This window comes from Corvus hawaiiensis, chromosome 3 (genome assembly GCF_020740725.1).
Source record: "Corvus hawaiiensis isolate bCorHaw1 chromosome 3, bCorHaw1.pri.cur, whole genome shotgun sequence".
NCBI lineage: Eukaryota > Metazoa > Chordata > Aves > Passeriformes > Corvidae > Corvus > Corvus hawaiiensis.
Genome location: NC_063215.1, coordinates 34,283,338 through 34,307,423, shown reverse-complemented (window position 1 = coordinate 34,307,423; position 24,086 = coordinate 34,283,338). Strand labels below are relative to the sequence as shown.

At 41.6% G+C, this 24,086-nt stretch overlaps 1 protein-coding gene across 1 annotated transcript in view; it reads right to left on the bottom strand.

Moving 5' to 3' along the window:
- Positions 1-3,714, bottom strand: part of SH3BGRL2 (SH3 domain binding glutamate rich protein like 2) — a 39,454-nt gene extending 35,740 nt beyond the window's left edge. The window contains exon 1 of the mRNA XM_048297615.1: positions 2,965-3,714. Within this exon, the coding sequence (XP_048153572.1) occupies positions 2,965-3,453 (489 nt within the window). The 5' untranslated portion in view covers positions 3,454-3,714. The remainder of the gene's footprint in view (positions 1-2,964) is intronic.
- Between the last annotated feature and the right edge of the window lie 20,372 nt (positions 3,715-24,086).

Below are 24,086 nucleotides of genomic sequence, written 5' to 3'. Positions count from 1 at the left end.
AAATGCCTCTCTCCTCCCTTCCCACAAGAAGGTCTCAGAAACTTCTCTACAGCGTCCCTACAGGCTAAACCCACAGTCCAGCTTCCCTAACACTGAAGATCAACGTTGCCACTCAAGCAACAACTGCATTTTGGGATTTGTGAGTTATTTTAAGCTCATGAAGCATTTCTAGTCACAAGTTTTATTAAACAAACAAAAAGCAGTTACTACCACTAACCTCCCAGGGGGTCTAAGAACTTTCAGGTGTTTGGAAGATGCTGCAGGGAGAACTCCAAAACCAAATGAAGGGAAAATTCACATTATTCTTGGCTCCTTCTCATTCCCTTCAATTACTTCCTTATCTCATTTTTTGGAATGACCCTCAAAATGTTTTATGCACTAGACTCTTAGAATTATGTGTGACAATTATATATTTTTATCTTCTTTAGCACAAAACAAATTACACCAAGTATCGGGATCAATAAATACTTTAGTAGCTTCCAGAGAAAGTTACATTTATGCAAACTAAAGCCTTTTCTGAGTAGACAACCAGTGTATTTCTCAGGAACATTTCAGCCAAATGCCTGTCATTTGACCAGGATATTCTGAAGATTTCAGAAGGAGTCATACACAAAGAGTTTAGCTCATTATATTTGCCAAAACAGAAGCTTACCCTAGAGACTACATGGACTTTTCATTTTAAAATAAAGAGTAATTTAACAAAGTATGTCTAGAGAGATTGGGAAAATTAATTATATCACAATGACACTGCTTGTTTTTGTCAGTCAGTATTACATATAAAAGTTTTTGGTCAATTACAGCAGGTCAGATACTAATCTGAGAAACATCCACTCTTACAAGCAGCTAGCCTACAATTTGACTCAAGCTAACCTAAAGGTAGAAATTAAACCATGGATTCTGACATTTTTAGCAGGAGAGAGAGTAGGATCTATATGGGGTACTCATTTTTCTTGACAGGGAAATAATCTTGTCTCGTGAATTGCACAGGATCCCAAAAAATAGCTGATGTAGTGCTGAAGGCTGGAGGAGATGACAACTGTTTGACTTAAACACTTTTTGCTTCCTCTCACTAATGTTTTGTTCTAGAAGGATAATAGTAAGTTTAAAACTTCCCTTAAAACTGTTTAGAGACATGAAATACAGTAACCACCTTCTTCTCCAGATGCAGATTTCCACGTAACTAGCTAATAATAGTGTTTTGTCATTTTCCTCCATCGCTTAGCCCAGATCTAAGGACATCCCCTGCAAGGCCCACAGAAAATAGAAAAGCCTCCATGATGCAACACTGAGAACAGCAGGAACCTAGCCCATAATTAAAGTTCTTAAATGCTGTGATAACACAGATGAAAGAAAAAAAAGATATGTCACAGCTCTGGCCCTTTATAACAGTACCTTCAATCACTGAATCATCTGTTCTGGTCTTTAGGCTGCACTCAGATGTACTGCTGTCTAGATGAAGAAAGTTTACTATCACCAGCACGCAAACTGTTACCCATATTCTGTCATCTTCTTGCTGTCCAACCCAGAAAAAAAGTCAGCAAGAGAACAGATGTGCAATTTAAACTGCTTGTCAAACTCAGATTTGGTTTGCTGGGTTAATAGATAGTTAAAAGGGTTATTTTGCTCTGCTAACTGCATATGTGCCTTGCAGGCAGACAGGGTAAGGAGAGAGAAGAATCAAAAACTCCTATCAGTAACCCCCTTGCAGACTGGAGATGTGGGTGAGCAAACTATTGTGGCGCTTTTCTGCCCCTCCAACAAAAACAAAACACAAAGCTATGTATATTGTTCAGCCCATGAGGCATGAAACAGAAACTAGAACTAGCCTACCACAGCATGAACCAACTGCCCATGCAGGGAAGAAGATGTTTCTCTTATGGATGCTTGATGGACATGGATTATAGAGTTCTGAAGATGCTGTGTTTACTCAGTTGGCTACTGAAATGGATAATTAGTTTTTATTAGCTGTAATACAGCCACTAAGCATTTTGAACACTTCATGCCAAAACATATCAGAACACATACCTGTCCTTGTGCCACTGAACTGAAAACTAGATCCACACAGTAAAAGGCTGAAGGAACTGAATACACAATAAACCTTCAGATAGGAAAGTGCTACGTCTTTCTGCAACACAAAAAATGCAGCTGTCTTCACTGCTGAAGCATAAAGAATATCAACTATATCTAAATCCTTCTGATGTTTCTTATTTAAGAACGAATTCAGTAGGATGCTTACACCCAGATTTCCTTAACAGAAAGCTGTCACTTTATATGAAAATATGGAAATTCATAGGTCACATGCATAATTAATTTAACAAGAGAATGATGTACGAGCTTCAATTAAACAGAGAATGCAGTGAAGCCCTTCAAAAGCGAGTTTGAGAAGAGCTGTACCTATTCCAGAGTATTTCTTAATGCAGAGAGGTGCTGGTAGCCTGAAGTCTGTCCCTAGGCTCTCCTTGTATTTATCTGTCCAGCCTGCCGTGGGTGGCAGGCACCGAGGCACCGCACCTGCCCGGCTCGGCTCGGCTCCCCTCGGGACGGTCTCCCCTGCACCGCGGCGCTGATCGCCTCCCAAGAGGGAAAGTTTAGCCCCGCTTAATGACCTCTAAGACCCTTTAAACACAGCCAAGATTAGTCCCCTACAAAGGTTTCGGGGTGCTTGGTTTGTCAAAGGCAATTTAGGAACTACTTAAGCTCCGGCAGCCTTGCGGAGGAGAGTTGTCTTTTCCGCCCCCATCGCACACGCAACCGCGGCAAATTCACCGCCGCGTTCCAGGGCAGCTCACGGACGGACTCTGGGGTCCGGGCCGGCGTGCGGGGACAAGCTCGGAGCCGAGGGCAGGCTGGGCAGCGCGGGGAGGACGAGCTGCCAGCCCCGCGCAGTCCCCGGCCCCGCAGGCTGAGCCCTGCCCGCGGCGGCCCCGCGCCTCTCCCTCCTCCCCGCCGCTCGTCCCTACTCACCGCCACCGAGCCCGAGGAGGAGGCGACGAAGACGCGGATCACCATCTTCACCTCATGAGCCGCGGAGACAGGAGCGGTCGGGACGGCGGCAGCGAGGCTGCGAGGAGCCGCTCCCCCGCACGGGACGGGGCCGGGGCCGCCCGGCTCCACCCCGCCGCCGCCCCCGAGGATGGCCGCCGCCCTCCCGCAGCACCCCTGCCCTGCCCTGCCCTGCCCGGCCCGGCCCGGCCCTGCCCGGCGAGCGCAGCCCCTCTCGCCGAGCCGGGTCCGGCTACCGGCTGGCAGGAGGCAGCGATAGGGGTGAGAGGCGAGAGTGTGTGGGCGGCGCGCAGGGACCGATGGGCGCTGTAGTCCTCCCCGGGCGGGGACAGCCGTAGGACGGAGCCAGGAGGGAGCCTGTCCGCCCCCGGCTGCTGGGGAAATGGAGGCATGCGGTAGCCTGCCCGCCCCAGCTGCCGTGCCCCAGCGCCCGGGACTGCCCGGTGCCATCGTGCGTCTTGGAGAGGCTGAGAGGGGCTTGTGCCGCCCTCCAGGTGCGCTGTCCACGGGCCGAAGTGAACAACGCCTGAAATTGCTCCCCACCCCCGCCACTTCCTCGCTCCCAGTTCAGGCTGCTCCTGGTCCTCCCACCCCATGCGGAGCCGCCAGATCTGATCCGCTCGGTCCGGGTCTGGCCCCTTGGTCGCTGCTTACTGCGGCAAAGGGTTGGAAAATGAAGCCGTTCTGGACCGGCATTCCTTTCAAGGCAAGCAACAGGGACAACGCAGGAGAGGTAGGACACTGGGCGAGAGTGCCGTATGTCCCAAAGGAGTTAAACAGCACTGCCCATTTTCACTCCCTGGTATGGATGTACAGTTCCCAGTATTATCAGCTGTGGAACAGATGCTATTAATCATCAGGATAAGGAGATAACCCCAAATAACCCTTCATCACTCAGATCATCTGCAAGTGACCGAGGGGAACTCAGTCCTCATCAGCTTTTGGGTCCGAGAGGATGCAGCCTGCCTTTAAATAAAGTCAAGAACCACATAGCTGATATGTTACTACAGTCATAACCCTCATCCTCTTACTTCCCTGCGCGCAGCCAGATGGTTACTCATTCCCTTTAACTTCCCCTTCCCACCGTTTCACCCACTGATGAAGTGTGCTGTGTCATCCTCCTTCGCACCTTTGCATTGCCACTGCCCTCAGTGAATTTCCACTGTTCAGACAGTGCACAGACCTCGACTTGCTGCTAAATATGTCCTTAAAGCTTGTTGTACATTTTAATATTATTTATTTTGAAATCCTGAATTCCTTGGGGAAGGTACCTAGCAAGAGCCATAAAATACTCAGTGTTCTCTTAGAGCTTGATTTATCTTGTGGAAGTCATTGGAAAGATTTCCACTGATTTCACTGTCCTGTAGACTGAAGCTTAATATCAGGAATATAAAGTCCTAAAATGGGAATTCAAGTAGCAATCTTGGAAAGATTTATGCATTACTTTGCTTTTGTGAGAGTGCTTGTTGAAAGAAAAGGAGAGTAAACTTTATTGGAGTACACTTAGGTACAAAGGTTAAGATTTTCTGGCTTCAGTGCTCCTGTCTTCACTTGAGCATAACACTGGGAACCACAAACCAGTGAACGACCCGTGTTTATTGTTTAATTGCTGCTGAATGACCAGGGAAAGCAGCAAAGAAGACAAACTTGTTTTTATGTTGGTTTATAAGGCAACACCAAGCAACTTGTTAAAATTCTGTGATAGGTGAGTAATTACAGGAATTTGCTGGAAAAATCCCATTACCTTACTCAGTGAATTTCCTTCATGCTGCAGGATTATTTCTGACAACAAATTTTCCTGTATTTCTTGAAGTTTCCTTTAAAAGGTGGAGGTTCTTACTTCCTACTTATTTCTCTGTTTACTCACTACTAGAAAATATTTGGTTTAATATTCTGTTTTGGCCGTACTCCCATTTTATGAAACAGATAAAATCAGGGCAACTCACTGCAGCTGGTTGTACATGATTCGCTCACAGCACTAATATGTAGCTTTAACTATAATATTAATAACTCCTGCTTGCTAATAATATATTTCATAAATACAGCAAAGCAGAAAAAAAGAGCAAGACTGATTCTGAAGGGTGCTGGACATCTTTAACTCTCATTAAAAAGAAGAAAAGAATGTTCCTACATCTCAGAGATCTTGACACGTAACCAATAACCTAGAGAAAGCATGTGGCAATGGCATTATATGGAAAAAGCATGAGCTGTAAATAAGAAAATTAAGAATTCTAATGGGAATGTGAAAACTGTAACTTAAGATTGTTTCCTCTTCCTATAAGAATCCTCTATTTTCTTAGCTCCAAAAGCTACAGATTTAGTCTCCTTTCCCATGTGGAAAACAGACAACTTTCATTTCAGTTCACTTGAAAGTGTTTATAAGCTGCATAAATTCTCAAAAGCTAGGGGAAAAAAATGGCAGACAAGACAATGCACATTTTTCTTTTTTATTGTTTTTAGAGTCTCCCTCCTGTTCCTGCAGCCCTTGGGTTGATAGGTTCCTACAGTTTGAATGTCAAAACAGAGTCTGAGCAGCTAAACTCATGGCCAGAGCTGATAGACTCAAATTGAGCTAAAGTACCAGAGCTCATGAAGATCTTCCCTCTATCACACTTGAAACAGCTTTAGCCAAAGCTTCAGCATCTTTATTCCACACGTATTTAGAGAAATCATCAAAGAACTGGGGGCTGCCTGCCCACATTCAACTTGAAAACAAATGCAACAACTTAATTAAAGCATCCTTTCAAACAGTCTTTGGAACTGATTTTGAACAATCTCAGCCTGTATTTCAAAGAATTTTCTTGTAATTCTCAATTTTTAAAGTATATTTATAATATTTTGGGCTAAAAATTTTGCACCTATGACTTTTCAGTATCAACTTTGATGCAATGTGGGCATTGAAAATCCAGACAGCTTTCTCATGTCTCTCTTTTGCCAGTCTTTCCATACACATAAAGAAGCTAGTTCGTTGTGGAAGTAAACCAGAAAGTTAGGAAAAATAAACATTACACTGAGAACCTTGTAGAGCAGCCTCTTACTTTATGTGGCTCCTAAGCAGAGAACTATTCCTCTGTGGAGTGTAAAACCTACTGGACAACACCATGTGATGTTTTGCATTCCCAGGTGGTGTACAGGTTAAGACTGGACATCCCCTTTGTCCTGCAGCTGCTGCTGATAAATGTCCTGAGGCCATGCTTCTAACTCCATTTCTATTGTACAGTTCTGGACACTTGAAGACAAAATGGTATGAGCTTTTAGTTAAGTAGAAGAAATGTAATAAATTAAAAACATTGCTAAAATGATTTATGAGCAGTTTCCCATGTTTACAGGAGGTACAGGAAGGCTGGAGTTGACAATGTGAATTTATGGGGGGCAGGGGTAGTTTCTAAAGATTTTGTGGTAAGAATGATTCATTGTTATGCCAGATCTTCATGGAAGATTAAACAGAACTTTACTGCTGCTAAGGTAACAAAGTACACACAAAACCAAGGCTTACGAGTATATGGAAACAGAAGTATAAAAGTACAACTTTGAATAAAGAACATTGTAGTTAGGATAAAAGATGATTGTAGCAAGATGCAACAGGCATAGGATAAAAATATGGGAGAAACAGAATGTTATGTTCAGGACTGAAAAAATGGTTAAGATGGCTTTATTTCCACCTGAAAGAAGCAGTCTGTCTGAGGGATTTTAGAAGTTTTCTGGTTTGTGGGTTGCTGGTACCAATCAATTATTTCTCTGGGTTCTGTGAAATATTGCTAAGAAACAGTGAAGTCTCATAGACTCTGCAACAGTCCAGATACTTTAAATTTCTAAAGAGGTCTTTATCACTTTTTAAAAATTCCAAGTATCAAAACATGTTGAAAATTACAGATTTAGAATGCCATTAAAAGCTCTGAAAGTTCAGATCAATCTTTTTTGGTAGAAATGTGTCATGGTACAGAGCAGAAAATGTAGTTAAAGGGTAGAGAAAACACAATGCTCCAGCTTCAACAGAGCTACAGAGTATCATCACCTGCTCTTGCACTGCAGAACAGCAGAGAAAGATAACTTAAAGGCTCTAAACCATACCAAATGGCCAAAGTAACGTGATGTAAGTACAGGACTGTTTCTCTTGTTGTGTAATGGCACTCGGCATGGTGGCTGATAGCCCATAAACATTTTGTCCAGACACAGTTTGAAAGCATATGAAACAATGCTGCTTGGAGCCTGATTCTCTGCATACATCCTAGAAGCCACTGCAGTTTTAAGGTATTGTTTTATTCACAGAAGTAACCTCCAGGGTACATTTTCTCAGTTGTGCTTAAATGCCTGCAGCTGTGGGCTGTGCATACTCTTATGAATCCTCCTCTACATGCACAACAGGTCAAGCAGCTCCCAGTCAAGATCCCTCTATCCTTCGCAAATTTTTTTTGGATGTTTTATTAATCATTGATGTTTCTCAACAACAAACTCCGTTTCATGCAAGACTTTGTTCTTTCCAGAACCTTCACTGTGGCCGGAGGTTAATACTCAGAGCACTTCTCAGCTTTCCCCACAGTCAGATTTTAGAGATAACATCCCAAGATAAAGCTCCTTCTCTTTTGACTTGAATTACTCTGAAACTACTACAAAGCCCACGTGTTAAAGCGGGTTCTTGGCAAGAGACAGAGCTGGAACAATTTTGAGAAAGGTTTTGATTCTTACATTTATAAATTTGTGGCATGTTGAGGAGAGCAGAGAGGTACAGCTGTTCTTCATTTCAGAATTATTTCTGTACCATCTCTATAACAGACAGAAGAAAATAAACCCAAACAAATAAAAAAAATAAAGATTCCAGGGATCATGAGTAAACCTTCCTTTGTGTCATTTAAATCTGAATGTACCTGGATAATTACAAAGCTGTATGAGTCCATTCTTCTCAGCTGCTGCCCTTTAGCTGAAGTCACAATCTGCTGCTCTTTAGTTGAAACATGACTAGTTTTAGTATCTGTGGCTGCTTTGATTCTCTCCATGAATTCCTAATACTAAGGACCTTTGGAAAGAAAAATATTTTCCTGTGAAATTCCACATCTGATATAGGTCAGTCATCTGACTTGCTCAGTCAACTGAACCCAGAGATTTAAACATCTTTTGTGTTCCCTATTAAATCATTCATCATTCCTTAAACTTACAGCTATGTTGTATAAGAAGTTCTAGAGTTCATTTTCTACTTGTGTCTTTAAAGATCCACTGTTACTGAAGTCGGTGGCTCCAACTGAGGAGCAGGAATCCAGGCAGGTTTCGGTCAGTGTCAAGCCTTCTACGCTGTCTACACTTTCAGAACAAGATACTGCAAATAAATCAGGCCCAACAATGTCAAGTTCAGCAGGTTTGTATCTGTATTTCTGCTAATTTGAACAACCTTTAGTAATCTACATTATTGCACAAGGATGAGGGATGAAAGCCCCCACAAATCTCATTTCCCCATCTGCAGTTCCAATGAAACCTAAATTAGCAAGCACTCAAGATGTGAAGTGCACTCAAAGAGCAGCCATAGAGCATTACATTCCTGCCAGCCCTTTCCAGGAGGAACCTTCTGCCAAGCCCTTGGAAAAACAATCTACCACCACATTCATTTCGGCTTTTTTTCAGCTCTTTTCCCATATCTGTTCAGTTCCACTCTGACAAGGCACTTTAGAAGACTCATTTCTTGCAGGATGCAGAAGTGGGTCAGCAATAATATTTACATATACCAGGACAAAAAGCGAGTAATCTCGTGGAGAATAAGGAGCAGTTGAGTACATGATTTTTGGCAACTTTCCTAAAGTGTATGCACTAAATGAACTAAGAATAGTTACTATCTTTATAGTATTTAGGAGTTTTTCAGATGTTTCACAGAACAGAGTGTTGGGGAAACATCTCAAACGTGGAAAGCTGATGTAAATTTGAAGATAAAGATTATGTGTGCACTGCATTTCAAGCATGGGTTCAAGCCTACAGATGGAGGCCACTCTCCCACTGAGGGGACACAAGACTGTACTCGGTCACAGGTTTGAGATGATCTTTAGGAGCCATCAGAAAAAAATCTTTTGCCCACCGGTAATCCTTATCTCAGAGGCCAAAGGCGTCCACATGTGCAACGTGGGTCGCCCAGGAGTCTGCTGGCCTCTACCCTGTCTCAGGTGTAGCCCATCTCTCTGCAGAAGATGACACAGAGCTGACAGAGCCCTTCCCCACAGACAGGAGGCATAACAGCAAGAATTTAACTCCATAAAAGCAGTGCAGACAGCTGCAGCCAACCTGCTGGAATTCTTCTAGACCAGGGGAGTGATGCCCTGATATTGGGCATTGCTGGCTTCTTGGGCAGGGCCCAAGGAGAATGAAAGAGTGGAGAAGGCACATGGGTCCTGTTTATTGAACTGGAGAGAGGATGAGCCAATTTGGAGAGGGAACTAGCAAGTGGGAGCTAAAGCTGGTCGAGGAAGAAGGCAGAAAAGGAAAGAGTGGCAGCAGTGTTTAGGGATGTGCTGCAGACAGGCTATATTGACCTACATGGGAAGTGATTGCAATGTCATAGGCTGTTTGGACCAAGATGACCCTTTCCTGCCTGAACAGAAGCTGAAGAGATGTGGATTCAGAGCAGGAGCACACAGAATGGAAACCAGGTGCCTGGCCTGGCACCATCAGGTCGGTGTAGATACAACCTGTGCAACCAATACACAGAACAAAGGAACATGTAGGAGGCAGTGTAAGCCAAACTAAAAGACAGCCAAATAAATGAGAAACCATATAGTGTGTCAGGTGATGGGTAGCGAAACCACTGTCCTTCCATGCATTGCCTTACAAGTCTCAACCCAAACTGTTTTAAACACAGACCTGCCTGCCAAAGTAGATAGACATTTTGTATTCTTTGGTAGTGTAACCCTGGAAAATTTGCTTGTATGTGTTTATTCCTTTTAGATTTGTAGACCAAAGTTTGTTACATTTTGCATTTCCATGTCCTGTTTTCTGCACACTGTTTTCCCTGATCAGATTTTTGGTGCAGCTGCTATGCTCAGAGCTAGCTGAGATTTATTTTCCCCTGCTATAAAGGTACTGGGGAGGTAGCAGTTGGAAAGTAGTATTTTCCATAGAGGACTAATTAACCTGCAACTGTTGTTCAGTTGTAAAATGTAAAGTTGTGAAAATGCTAAGTGGAATTTTTAGCACTTCCCAAAAGTTAGCTACAAAACTCAGTACTGTTATCTCTGGCCACATTTGATCTTACCATCTCTTCTTTGCAGAAAAAAAAAATGACATTCTTTACATCCATGTTTTTCTGCTGGGAGAACTGCTGGTTGACACAGTAAGTTTCTATGACTTTTGTCAGTGAAGGCTCGGCTTAGGCCAGCTTCCAGACTATTCAGAGCACAACTTGGATGCTAAGAACAAAAAGCTAGTACTTCCCTGTTTGTTTGGGGTTTTTTAATTAATTAGAAAAGGATGATGAAAGACACACAACTGGTCTTCACAGGAAATCTGTAAAACAAGCATGGCAAGCCAAATGAGAAGCTATGAGAGGTTAGCAAAATTAATCTTGCTGCAAGAAATATTATTTCCTTGATTCATCAAAACCGTCTTCTCAAGATACATACTTTCTATTTCACTAAGCAACAGACATCATGCAGCCAGCAGGGTCAAGTCTGATGCTCTGCTAATGGCATGGCAAGGGCAAGCATGTCAAATCTGCCATTGATTTTTTCTAAATGCAGCTAGACTGAACTAAAATTACTTTCAGAATAGCAGATATAAAATAAATAATGAAGGTATAGCCAAGCAACTATGCTGCTAAACCTGTTTTAGAGAGCATACCTGTCCAATCACAACCTGTTTTAGCCATAGTCAGCATAGGCTACTTTTAGAAAACTCCTGAAAAAGAAGCTACAGTATTTTAAAAGCCTTTATTGTAAAAATTTCCTTATTTGTATACAGAAAGCTGTCTTTCAACCATAATTTGTTCACAAATGGACAAATATGATATAATAGCTATATCAGGCTCTAAGTGGGTAAATATTTGTGATGCCTGGTCTACTTTCAACATGTAAACCCCCTCCCCACCACAACAGTTCTATTTAAAACAACAGGAGATAACTTTGATTCAATACTAACTTTTTAGTGATGATAACTAAAGTTTAGGAAAGTCTGAGGAATATTAAACTCGACACAATAATGTTGTAACTGGATGCAATATTTCTCAATGGAATCCAGATAATAGGACATACGACAGACCCATTCTCAGAGTTTTTGAACTACATCATAGGCTGCACTGGAGGCCAGTGTGAGGGGTTCCTCCTGAGATCCCTCACATCATCAGGGTTCAAAGACAAGCAAGGGTCCAGCAAAGACCTCATGGAAGACTTCACGGAAGAGAAAAATATTGCTTCATATACTCACAGAGCCGGTTCAAATCTTTCATTTCAAATCCCCATTGAGTCACTATAGCCTCTAGCTGCAGTCCTTATTCCCATTGAGTAGACCTCACTCAGACAAGTAGCATTCAGTGAAATAAATAGGATTTTTTTGTGTGAAAGACAGATACTCCACAAGATGGGTTGCAGATTCAGGCTGGGAAACAACTGTGAATTATCATGAATGCAAAGAGCAGACTTCTATTTAGAATATGACTGGCAACGGCCTTACAAACCTTCTATTGCATGACCCAGTGGTGAGACACTGGCCTAGAGAAACCTGGCTTGGTTCTGACCTTCGCAGACAACCTAGCTGCAGCAGGCAGAAAATCAGACAATCATATATACCTTCCATATCTTCTTGAAAGCAACTTCTGAGAGACAGTCTCTCTTGCAATATTTCTTTTAGGATCTTTCCATTTTGTCACTTTCTGTGATGTAGCCATTAAGCATGACAAGCAGTAAATAAATGTTAGACATGGTCTTCATACCTACAGACATCTCCATCTTACTCAGATTCAGCTTTACCTGTGGTAATTTCTTGCTGTCTCCACATTGCTGGCACTTCCAAGGCTGGGCTGTGTCACGTGTTAGTCTGGAATTGCATCCGATTCAACATAGATGTTGAACCAATGAGAATGATTTTTATGGGACTAGGATATAATACAGATCATGGCTGATGATACAGTTTCTCTCACAGGGTGGAATTCATGTTTTAAGAATAAACCCTTTAAGTATTCAGGGCAAATTTCTCATCAGACTGATCAAAAACAGTGCTGTGAGCTTCCCCAGGAACCAAGGCTATTTATATTTCTTGGTACAAGTTACACTAACAAATAAAACCAAGTAAACTGGGTTATAATATTTCTCCTATGTCTGGAACTTGCTGAATTCCAGTAGAGATGGGACCCTTTGTCAGTGAAGCAAATCTTTTTTTGTCTGTCATATGGAAATTCATGTCTTGTTTTAATATGGGAAATGAAAGACTGTTCCCAAATGGGTTTAATGCCATAGAGCGGGTTCTTGCACAGAAGCATCTCTCTTATCTACTTAGAATATTAGTATGGACTTACTAAATTCAAGTTACATCTGCCTACATAATATATTTTATGATATTTATATTCTTCAGGAATTTAGGAGACCAGAGGAGAAAAAAAACAACAAAAAAAAAGCAACCCTGCATACAGCCTTAATCTCAGCTCCCCACTCTGTTTCCTTCTGTGACCTTGGAGTTCCTTGCAGTATTGATTTGTAGCATTTTCTAAAATATTAGTTCTTTTCTAAAGGTTTTGCCGTCCTTTTGCTATTTTTTTTGAAAGGAAAAAAAAAGGTTGTTTTAGTAATAATGAATGATTCATAGCTCCTGCAGATCATTCAGGGACGCCTTTCATAGTTAATAATTAAAATGCAGTAATGAAATGTTTGAAAGTCAACAGTGATGCCTCTGAAGGTAGATCTTTGACAGAAATTGCTGACAGCATCAGAAAATCTCCCTCTATAAATATATATCCAAATGTAATAGTTTTTCTTTCTATTTTTTAAATTTTGCCTTCTCTTCCTTGCAGGTACCTTTTGTATGTGCAGTTTCAGGTCAATATTCTAGCAAGATGGCAGTTTGTCTATAATTTAATCAGTATTTTTCTCTCTCCATTTAAATTTTTACTCATTTTTAGCCTGCAGTGATTATTTGCATAGAAAGAAATTGTCTTCAAAGTCTATATTTAGCCTGATATATCGGATTAGAAATGTAAGCCAATCATCCAATGAGGTTAATTTTAAATCCTGAGGAAATTGTACCACTCTATTCAGTTTTCTCAGCACTGGCACCCATCTTGTGTGAGGTCATATGACCTTTAACTCCAATGTTGAATGTAATTTCCCACCAAAAGGAGTATATGCAATACCCTTAAAATAGTCATTTTAGAATTTATAAGAAGAAGCCTGAGCAGCAGCCTTTTTTTTTAAGCTGATGAACTGAGGGCTGTGATTGTGTTTTAAAATATGCAAAGAATGAACAGAAATGTCAAGGTAAAAAAGCAGAAACTTGTGCTCATTCTACTTTTCCTACCACAAGCAGTATTCACCAATTCTTAATTCAGGGTCACCCACCAATACTGGTACACCTGCATTTTAGCCAGAGCTGTATTTATTCTATTTAGTCAACATTAATATAAGTTAATACTATTTTTAAGTTCCACATCTGCTTTAACTGCTGCCTTCCACCTCAGTTTGTCCCCATTCTGCCCCTCCAAAAATGCCAAACATTTAGGATAATTTTTTTTTTTTATAATATTGCAGTTTTCTTGGCAGTGACTGTCTAGGGATGACTATCACATTCATCATCTCCATCGAATCTATTTATATCTATTGGTTAAAATCCAGCTTGTGATCATTGAGCTGCAGATGGAGCTCCCTGAACAGCAAAGGAGTCCGTGCATCCGTGCCAGGAACACATGGAGTCACTGTGGAGAAGGGGCTGAGAGGATCTGTCATTACACAGTCTTTATCCCATCGACCTCAGAGAGGTGTCAGAAAAAGGCAAAGACTGCTACCTTACCTATGTATTAGTGTCAGGACTTTCAGCAGGCTTCAGGGTTTTTTCAAGGTGACATGAATTTTACAAGTAATTAAAGACAATATAGGGAGTAGATGTGATGTCAAACTTCCAATGAACTATTAACAAAATATTAAATAGCTGTAGTTTTAAAGTATGGAAAATGCTGAGTAGTTCTTTTTAAAATATATTTTTCTAGCAGAGCTTGTTAAACAAGATCAAGGCAGTTCTAACCTATAAACTTCTAGATGATCTGCGACAGGGATATTTTTGTTTTCTAGGGCATGGGCTCACTTGAATATTTCATTTCTCAAAATGCATGAACAGAAACTGAAGAAAGCATTTTAGAAAAGAAGGAAGACAGTCAGAATATTCTCCTCTGAGGCCTTGAGCCAGGAAGGAGGGTCCCCATCCCTGTGCAGGGCTGCACTGGCTTCAAAAGGGCTCCACTCCAGGTGGACATCAGGGTGTCTCCTGATGGAGCGCTGCAGAATTAGGCTAAACTGAACATATTTAATATGATCTCAGAGAGCTAAGCTGCTTATCACTGTGTGACAGATAATGCATTATACAGCTGAGTGGCTAATAGATTAAACAGAGAAAGGCTGATGGCAAGGTATTTTCAGTTCCTTTGGCTTACATTCTTCCCCTAGGAACAACACTGTCAACTTGGAAGGTGCAGGAAAGATTCTTAGCTTCCTCAGTTTCCCCAGAAAACCTGCTTAAAAATATGTCTAAAGTAAATACTGTCTTCTGTATGTGAAAAACTGAGCAATCATTAAAGTCATCATGTTTCATAAATCTTGATATGAGTGAATCTTAACCAGGAATAAGGAATTAGTAATTAGCTAAATGTATTATTACAGGAAATCAGTCAAATGTTAAAAACTCTTTAGTTTGGTTCTGAAATTTCAGTTTCAAAAAGAGGTTTCAATCTAATAAAAGTACAAAGTAATTAGCTCTGATAATGAAAAGATATTTGTATTTAGTTGTACTGGTGTGCACAAGCCACTGATGATCCCTGTCCAGAACACACCCCCAGAAGGATCAGGATTTCACATTTGTAACTATTGTCATAAATCAGATGAATGGAATGAATGAGCTAACAGCACTTGCATGAAAATAAAGAGGTGTTTTTATTTTCTGAATTTCTATTTTAGGAAACTCTGTTTATTTACTTAAACTATTTCAGAACTGGAACTCTGTCTCCTTCCCTGTGAGAATGTGACCACAGCCAGTGCCATGGCTTTCATGGTTCAGCTAGCACTCTCCACAACGATCCCTGTGCATGCTTTGGGAGGCAGCACAGGGCAGGGCACACTGCCGGCTTGGAAACAGCAACACAACTTCAGAATCACTGCATTACGGACTAACAATTTGGAAGGGACTTCTGGAGGCCATCAGTCAGACAAGCTGCTCAAAGTAGGGGCAACTAGGTTGGGTTGCGTGGAGCTGTGTCCAGTTAAGGTTTCAATATCTCCAAGGTTGAAGACTCCAAAACTTTTCTGGGCATCCTGCTTCAGTGTTTGACCACCCTCGTGGTGAATTTTTTTTTCCTATGATCTGGTCAGAATTCCCCATGTTGCAATGTGTGTTCAGCTGCCTCTCATCCTTCCCCAGGGCACCTCGGGAAGAGTGTGGCTAAATCTTCCCCACATCCTCCCGCCAGGTAACAGTAGACAGCACCAAGTTGTCCCTGAAGCATCTCTTCTGCAGGCTGAGCAAACCCAGCAGCCTCAGCCTGCCCTTGAATATCCTGTGTTCCAGCTCCCCACTGGCTTGGTGGTCCTTTACAGGACTCAATCCACGTTTTAAATGTTTTTCTTGTACTGGAGATCCCAAGGCACCTTGCTGAGTCATGTTCAGCCTGCTGCCCGCTAGGATCCCAGGGCTTTTTCTGGAGAACTGCATCCTGGCCCATGCTTGCCTCATGGGGTTACTCTGTCCCGAAGGGTGACAGTGGGGACTGCAGAGTCCCACTGACTGAGGCCAGCGCTGCAGTGCCTGCAGAGCCAGCAGAGCCGGGCTGGGGTGGTGATGGGGTCAGCCCAAACGCCGCGGTCACCAGGCTGCTCCACAGTCACGGTGCTGCCTGTGCAGGAGCTGAGAGGCCCCATCTGCAGGGCGGTGCCCTCGGCACAAGACACGCAGCTGAAAGCAGCTGCCGATGGCCAAGAGTTGGCCCCGGCTGCACCCCCTCCACAGCACATTGGAGAGCTCCCCCAGTCCCCAGAGGCCGCTCTTGGCTGCACAGGCACGGAACTAGCCCCCTGCCCAAGAGCCAAACCTCAGGAGTGGGAATATATACCCAAAGCCCCAACAAACTCCATCCCTTGGCCAGCTCAATAATAAAGACATTAAACAATATTGGCTCCAGCCTCCGTCCTTGAGGGATGCCTCTAGTTACCAGCAACCCCTTGTGAAAAAAGGCAATTGGATGAAAGGAAGAAGGACGAATTTAAAGGTGGGACGAGGCTGTTACCAACCCCTCCATCGCCTTTAAGGGCTGGTTTTATTCGCTACCTCTGCCGGTGCTGAAGCCCCATCTAGAGCATCGCCGCGCTACTGCGCCCGCCGCCCCGCCGGGACCGGGCACCGGCAGCTCCGAGGCGGGGAGCCAGGGCGAGGGACAAAAACCTTCCGTCGCCTTTAAGGAAGTGGAGAAGGGTTAACAAACCGAAGACAAAATGGCCTGCTCGGCAATCCTGTGCTTCTGCTGTCAGGGCCCTTGGCAATGGCACCGCGGTAATTTGAATTTCAGACCTTGTATAGGAAAAGTTAATGTTGGACCAGCCTTCTCAGGCAATAAATATAATCGCTTGGGTAACTACAGGCAGCTTTAGCTAGCAAGTGTCATCAAGCAAACTAATAGAAATGCTGATATGGGATACTAATGAAGGAATTAACGGATTACAGGTTTATTAACGTCAGTCGACACAGTTTCCCAGGAAGCCAGACTGTCAAACAAATTTGATACTGTTTTAATGAGATTAAGCATTAGACTGATAATGAAGATTGTGGCTGAAATACTGTCTTTGCCAAATATTTGACATAATCTTGCATTAAAAAACAACTGTAAACAAAATCAATGTAGCATATTACATGTTAATTTTTAAAACTGGTTAACAACTAGGTCATAAAAATGTACTATAGCTGAAGTGTTTTCAGGTCAAGGGATTGCATATTTTTCAAATTTATGGAAGAATCTTTTGGGTACGAATTTTTTCAATACATTTATCAATGCCCTTGATGAGACCAGCATCACTGTATATAAAATTTGCAATATGACACACAAATTGCTGCTAATGTGAAAAACAATAAAGGTAACAGTTCTATTATACAGACTGACTGATCAATTGTTGAGATTTTAAAAAATTGTCCAGTGTTGTTAATTCAGATGTGGTCACAAATGCAAGCTCATGCACCTAAAAACCAAAACCAGAACCAAATATCTAGATCTGAGGCTGACTCCTAAAATGCAATAGAAAATCACCAAAGAAGCCCATAAGAAGTAAAGGGGTTAATCAAGAGCAGTTGACTGCTGATGCCACACCAGAAGTCCTAATCAAAACATTCATACATGAGATATGCATATATGAGAATTTAAATGACACGATGTCTTAGTAGGACCAGTGCCATCAGCTCCAGCATTCCTTGTCCATAGTATGCATTCTGGTATCACAGAATCACAGAGTGTCTGAGGTCCCAGGGGACCTCTCGATATCATCTGGGCCAACACTCACCTGCTCAAGCAAGGTCAGCTAGGGTAGGTTGTTCAGGACTGTCAAATCACATTTTAGAGTACCTCCAAGGATGGAGATTCCTCAGCCTCCCTGGGAAAACTTCTTGTCTTTGATCACCTGCACAGTAACAAGTGTTTTCTTATGTTTAAATGGAATTTCCTGTATTTCAAAGTGTGGCCATTGCTTCTTGTCCTGCCACTCAGCATAACTGAGAAGCACCTGATTTCTCTGCTTTTACTCCCCTCATCGGGTATTTACAGCCTCTCGTACCTGAGATGCCTCAATCCCTTCATGGTCCTTCACTGGACCCACTCCAGTATATCCATGCCTCCCTTCTATTGGGGTGTCCAGAACTGGTCCCAGTACTCCCAAACTGTGCCACCAGTGCTGAACAGAGGGGAGGGTCTCTCCCCTCACCAGCTGACAGCACTTCCCCTTGCAGCCCCAAGTGGCATTGGTTGCAAGGGTGCATTGCTGGCTTGTGTTAACGTTCTTACATCATGCATGATGTATCCTAGCACAACCTTACCTGTATTTTATGTTCAACCGATCTGTACCTTATTATCTCCCTGGCACAGGTACCCACATTTTCTTGTCATATAGAGGCTGGTCCAGATTGGAAGTGACCTTGGAGCTGGGAGCAGTTAAAACCATGAGGTTAGCTAATTTCAACATCCTGCCTTTGAGAACGCCTCCAGCCTGCTTTGTCACAATTATTTCACCAAGTGACAGGTAATCAGTGTCAACCAGGTCTTACAGGTTGTACTTTCAGAGCATTGAGGACACAACCCACCAGCTCTGACAAACACTGTTAAGGTAATTTATCATTATAAAATTCCTACTTCCCTGGAAAGGCAGCTGTACTCACCAGTGAAGATGAGTTTGACTCAAAAAACCAGATTTACTCCAGAATACCTGAGATACAGCCACTCTGCTCCTTCTGTAGGCTCTCATAGAAGCAGTCACCAGCAGCAGCAGAGCAGAGCAGGCAGCTGGGGCCTTAAAACTTAACTTAAACTTAAAACTCCCACATCTCTCCCGTTCAGTTCATCTGGGTAGAAGCACTTCCTTCCGCTATTAAAAAATGTGCATTTTCTTCTTCGAACCAGTTCCAGCTTCTCACCACTAAGGTTTATTACACCTTTTTACCTCTGGACTAAAAGTCCTCTACCAAGAAGAACAACAGAACTCACCATCAAACAATCTTGCAACCTTTATTGGTATTGAATCTTCTCTTGGGTGTCTCTCCCTGTAACACTGAGTCTTATGGACCCCTGGTGATTCTTGAAGTGTGTTTGTGAAGCCTTTTCAGTTTTTCAACACCTTTCTCCAAGTGTGGACACCACAACTGCCTACCTTATTTCAGTTGACAGGTTTGACTTGTGGCACAGAAGGATGTGATGCCACTTTTCTCTCCAAACTGTTATCTCCTGGCAGTATCCAGGGAATGAATTGGACTAGATCTCTGACGATCAATACTTCTTATAGTTTTTTTATTACTTTAACCACATGGGGACCAGAAAAAGATAAGGCAAGTGAGAGTAAAGCCTATCTTACCCACTTTGTTTGGATGGACATATCTCCTTTTTTATTGATGACATGAGCTGTCAGAGGACTAGGCCCTCAAACCCAGCACTAGCTTTTGTAAACATCCATTGTGCAGTCCTTCAATCTGTCTGAGCAGACCCAGGATTTTTCTTTGACTACATGAAACATCCCTCCCCTGCAGTCCAGGTTAGTTCGATCACTGTCCTTGCTTTTCTGACAACTACACAGTGACTGATCTCATTATTTACTAGGTCTGAGAAGAGGATTGACAATTTTGGTTATAAAACAGAAGGTGAAAAAAACATCCAGAAAGCAGTCTTCATCAATCAAAGCATCCTTGAAGCACAGTACGGAACAGTATAGAGGCACAACGTGAGTAGTATCATATTCTAGCATGGGCAGGGGGGGAGAGCGGTGTGTGGAAGTTAAACTACTTCAAATCCTGAGAAGACAAAAATGATATTCATAAAATCATAGAATATCTCGAGTTGGAAGGGACCCACAAGGATGAGTGAAGCCAATGTTATTTAATGCTAATAAGGAGAATTCCAGTAAGTTGATTAATTTCAAGAGTTTATGCACTACAAGCTGTAAAGGCTCAAATGCACCCTCTATAGGATTTTAACAAATCAAGGTCATGAAGTCAAAAATGCTGTCATCAAGCTGCTGACCTACTCAGTGGTGCCCAAAGTGCCCAAGGCACATGTTCTGCTCAGAGGCCTCTAAGCCTTCACAGTGATGGGCAGCTCTGGACATATCTCACGGATAATTTCAGTCAGCCTACACTCCCTTAACAAGTTTGACGTGGGAGGCACATCCAGAAATCCAAGGACCCAAGTTTCAACTCCCTCCTATGAAGGGGTACAAATCCCTACCTCCTGCTTGCCCGAAGTCTGTGATACACAAGACTGTGGGCTGATATGCTGGCACTTCTTCTTCATGGGAAGCATTCCATTTTGCATTAAAGAAAAAAAAAATTGATGAGATGATCAGGTGTCTAGAAGTAGCATGAGTTGTTCAGATCTCTTTCTGAGTTTAACACTAATAATCAAGATGTGTCAACATTCTGAATAAAGATGTTTTTAAGGGGACAATTTTTCTGTGTAACTGAAGCAATAAAACTGTTTTCACAGCAGTTCACACTGAACATTGAGAACACTAAGCCAAATTTATTTTGATATAACATCCATTCTTTTTGCTGGTATGAAAGATACACTTGACATTAGTCCTCTACAACATAATGTATATCACAAAACTGTACAGAGACAGAAGAAATTTAATTTGTTATCCTAGCAATAAAAATTAATTTTAAAGCCAAGAGAAGTATATTCAGAAGCAACACACACTGCATATGATTAAAGAATTTTTCAAAATTATTTGGTCACTGCTTTTATTTTTTTTTTGTCAAAGACTAATATACACATTGTGAATATGAAATTGCAGATTGTGCAAAAGCAGCCGAAACAAGTCCAGAGATGTCACATTTGTCCTTCAAATAGTGGTTTTCTGGAAAAATGTTACTAAAACCTTCCAAGAACAAACACAGCATTTAACATAACACTGCCAGATCCCGAATATTATGTGTGAAATTTTCCTCCCCATAGCACATGTCTTCTGGAAATGTCTTTATGGAAATGTCCCCCTCAAATAATATTTTTTTTCTGATCAAGTATTCAATACTTGTTTGCTCAGCATCTTCTCTACCTTCCCAGGCTTTGCTGGGCTTTTTTTAAATTTAAATAGCTTATAAAACACTTGTTGCTAGACCATTGGCAATAATTACCTTGTTTTAATTTGTGTCCCTGCTAAAACACACTTCTATTCACAACAAGAGCAGTTAAAGCTTCGTATTATAGTAACGGAGCACCTTACTTTATTATGTGGAAGTGTTAACTCATCACATTGTAAGTTGTATTCCTGTGACTCACCCTCAATCACTTTATGTTATTCACCTAGTATTTCTCCACAAGGCAGTTGTGAGCTCAAAATCCAAGCAGGTACACTAACACAAAGAATTCTAATAAATTTGTAAAACCTCTGAAATCAACTAGTGCTGTGAAGTATACATAAATGTTTCTTTCATTGCACTATATCTGCCTTTTAATATTTCAATATTTCACAGCCTTGGAAAATTGTATTGTTAAAAACAAATCCCCATGAACAATGCCCAATGTGCTTCTTTTATACATCCTCAAGTTCAGCTGAGTTCACGGAAGGCCTTTCTCCAGTGCCGGTCAGAGACACAAAAGGGGTGTCAGGAGTGCTGAAGCAGCTCCAGTGTCATCACGGTCAGAGAATGCTCAAGAAAAACCTCTCGAGTGGGTTGAAACCAGTCATAGTATGAAAAGTGACACCAAAAGAGAGTCTTTCAAAGAATTATAACACTAAGTTGTCAAAGGTGAGCGGTCGCTTCTCAGCTGATGACTAAGGAGCACTTGTGAATAGAGACAGTGGAGATGTTTTGGGTCACTTCAGAGCCCAGGACATGGGAGGCAAGCTGTGAAAGTGATCTTGGGCTTTTGATTTCTCAAGGTAGCTGAGCATTCAGTAAAAAAAGCAACTGGCCTCCAACAAAACCACAGCCTATTTTGACACGTGCATTAAAAAGTATAAGGAGACCACAAATATTTATAATGTCAAAACAGACTGACATTTAATTTTATTTGCATTACAATTTGAAATATTTTGATTATATGATTCCAGATAGCTGAGAGCAAAGGGAAGTACATGCTCATACACAATGTATCTTGTATTCAGGACAATATTCCAACATATATTAAGGAAAAAAACCTTCAGCTGGATCCTTCAGCTACGTCCATATTCATGCTCTAATGCAGAGATCTTAGTCACATTGTAGGCCACCTTTATAGCAGTGGAAAGAGGGAATAAATTATGGGTGGACTCAATGATCTTAAAGGTCTTTTCCAGCCTAAATGATTCTATGGTTCTATTCCATAAATATCTCCCTTGTTACTAGAAACAGCAGCCTGAACTAGCATGCCTGGCTACCCAAACCTGCGAAACATCTTTGAGCCAAAACCTCTATAGTACAAACCCCTCAATTCTGAACAAAGACTTTTTGCAAGCATGTATGCAAGGTACTATATGCAGGGAGATGTATATAAAGGTTTATGCATGTACAAGGCAGTATCATATGGCCTATTCTGAGAGAAAACATCAGGAAATGTGAAGGCTGAAGGACCCAAAGGGGTCATCTTTGGTACTTCATATCTAGTCTGATAGTTTTAACCAGCCTTTGATCTTTTGCAGAAACTGAATATCTAAGTCTGAATCTCACAGTGAATTTTCACATCATGTACTCTGGTTAAAGCAAGCAGCACATCACTTTGGCTCCCTCATTTATATGACCATACGTTCTTTAAGTCCCCACTTCTTACAGAAGTTGTGGTATTGAAAGCAATACTAGAAAGATACTCCCTTTTCAAATTTGAACATCATCTTTGTTCTGTCAATTCAGGGAATCTGTTTTATCTGTTACATGAGGTGCAGTTATTGTAACAGTTCCCACCCTGTTTGCCACAGCTGTTTCTATGGTGCAGTGGAAATCAATAGCATTTTTTCTATGCATCAGGGATTTCCCATCAATATTTATGTACAACAATTAAATGAGCACAGGTTCCACTCATCTGAATAAGCCCAGTGGCTTTATCCCTTTTGGAACCTCTGGAAGTATCAAACTGTGTGACTTTATGACCTGATTTAGTGTTCGAAGGTTTCCACCCCGCTTTCTAGAGCATCCCTCCCCTCAGTTAAGCTCCAAGGCTAGGGCTGTTCCTTCTGAGCCTTCTACTTCCCCCTCCAGCTTTTGAATTAAATACTCTGTTTAAATGACCTTCCCAACCAAGCAAGCAGTTAAGACATCAGACTTGCTTTACACAGACAGAAAAAGACTGCAAAACTGTATTTCTTGCTCAGGTGATTCATCTATTTGTCCTGTCCAAGGGAATGTGAAATACAGCACCATCAATTATCTGCTGTGTATCAACTGTTAGGTTGTTAGGACAATATGTAAAATACATCATTTGTAGTTTTTAGACTAACAAATTTCTATTGATTAATCCCTATGCCAACATTTCACAATATCTGAATTTATTCCAGATCAGCAGCTGATTCAAGTCTGTTGACATTATTCTGGATGGAGCATTTGATGGAGAAATCTGATGCTATTTGCTGTGAACAAGAGGCCTGTTTGCATTATATATACCTGTATTCAATACCTGTATTACACATACACACTGCCTAAATTCAGTACCTGTGTTACCCATATTCAATAACTAATGATTAGTTAGTCACTAACCAAGCCTCAAATGGTTAGCCATGGGAATTAGTTTATAAATTATCAACACAAAAAAAATGGTCTCTCCCATGTATTTTAATGCTTTCTTATGTTGGTTTGTTTGTTTGTTTAATTGCTTTTTCTGCTTACAATTTTCCTAGCTACGGTGGGCATGGAGATGGATTATGAATCCCTTTCATCCTATTTACAGCCGCAATAGCATTTCAGATTCTGGCCTGGCTTACTGCCAGATACAAGCAATACATTTCCTCCAGTTGCAAGCAATAAAATTATTCCGTCTTTGTCATTCCCTGGATCTTTCTGAAGGACATCAATGATTCTCTGCCAGCGTTGCTGTGATGAATTATATGCTTTCGCTGTTTAGCACAAGGGTGAGCTACACAAAGCCATGGAGGATGAATTTAAAAAAGATCCACATGAGTTTTTATTGTTTATTGAAACCAATTTCATAACAGCAATGCAAGTATAGCAAAAATATTAGCAATTATGGAGACAATCAAAATTAGGAAATT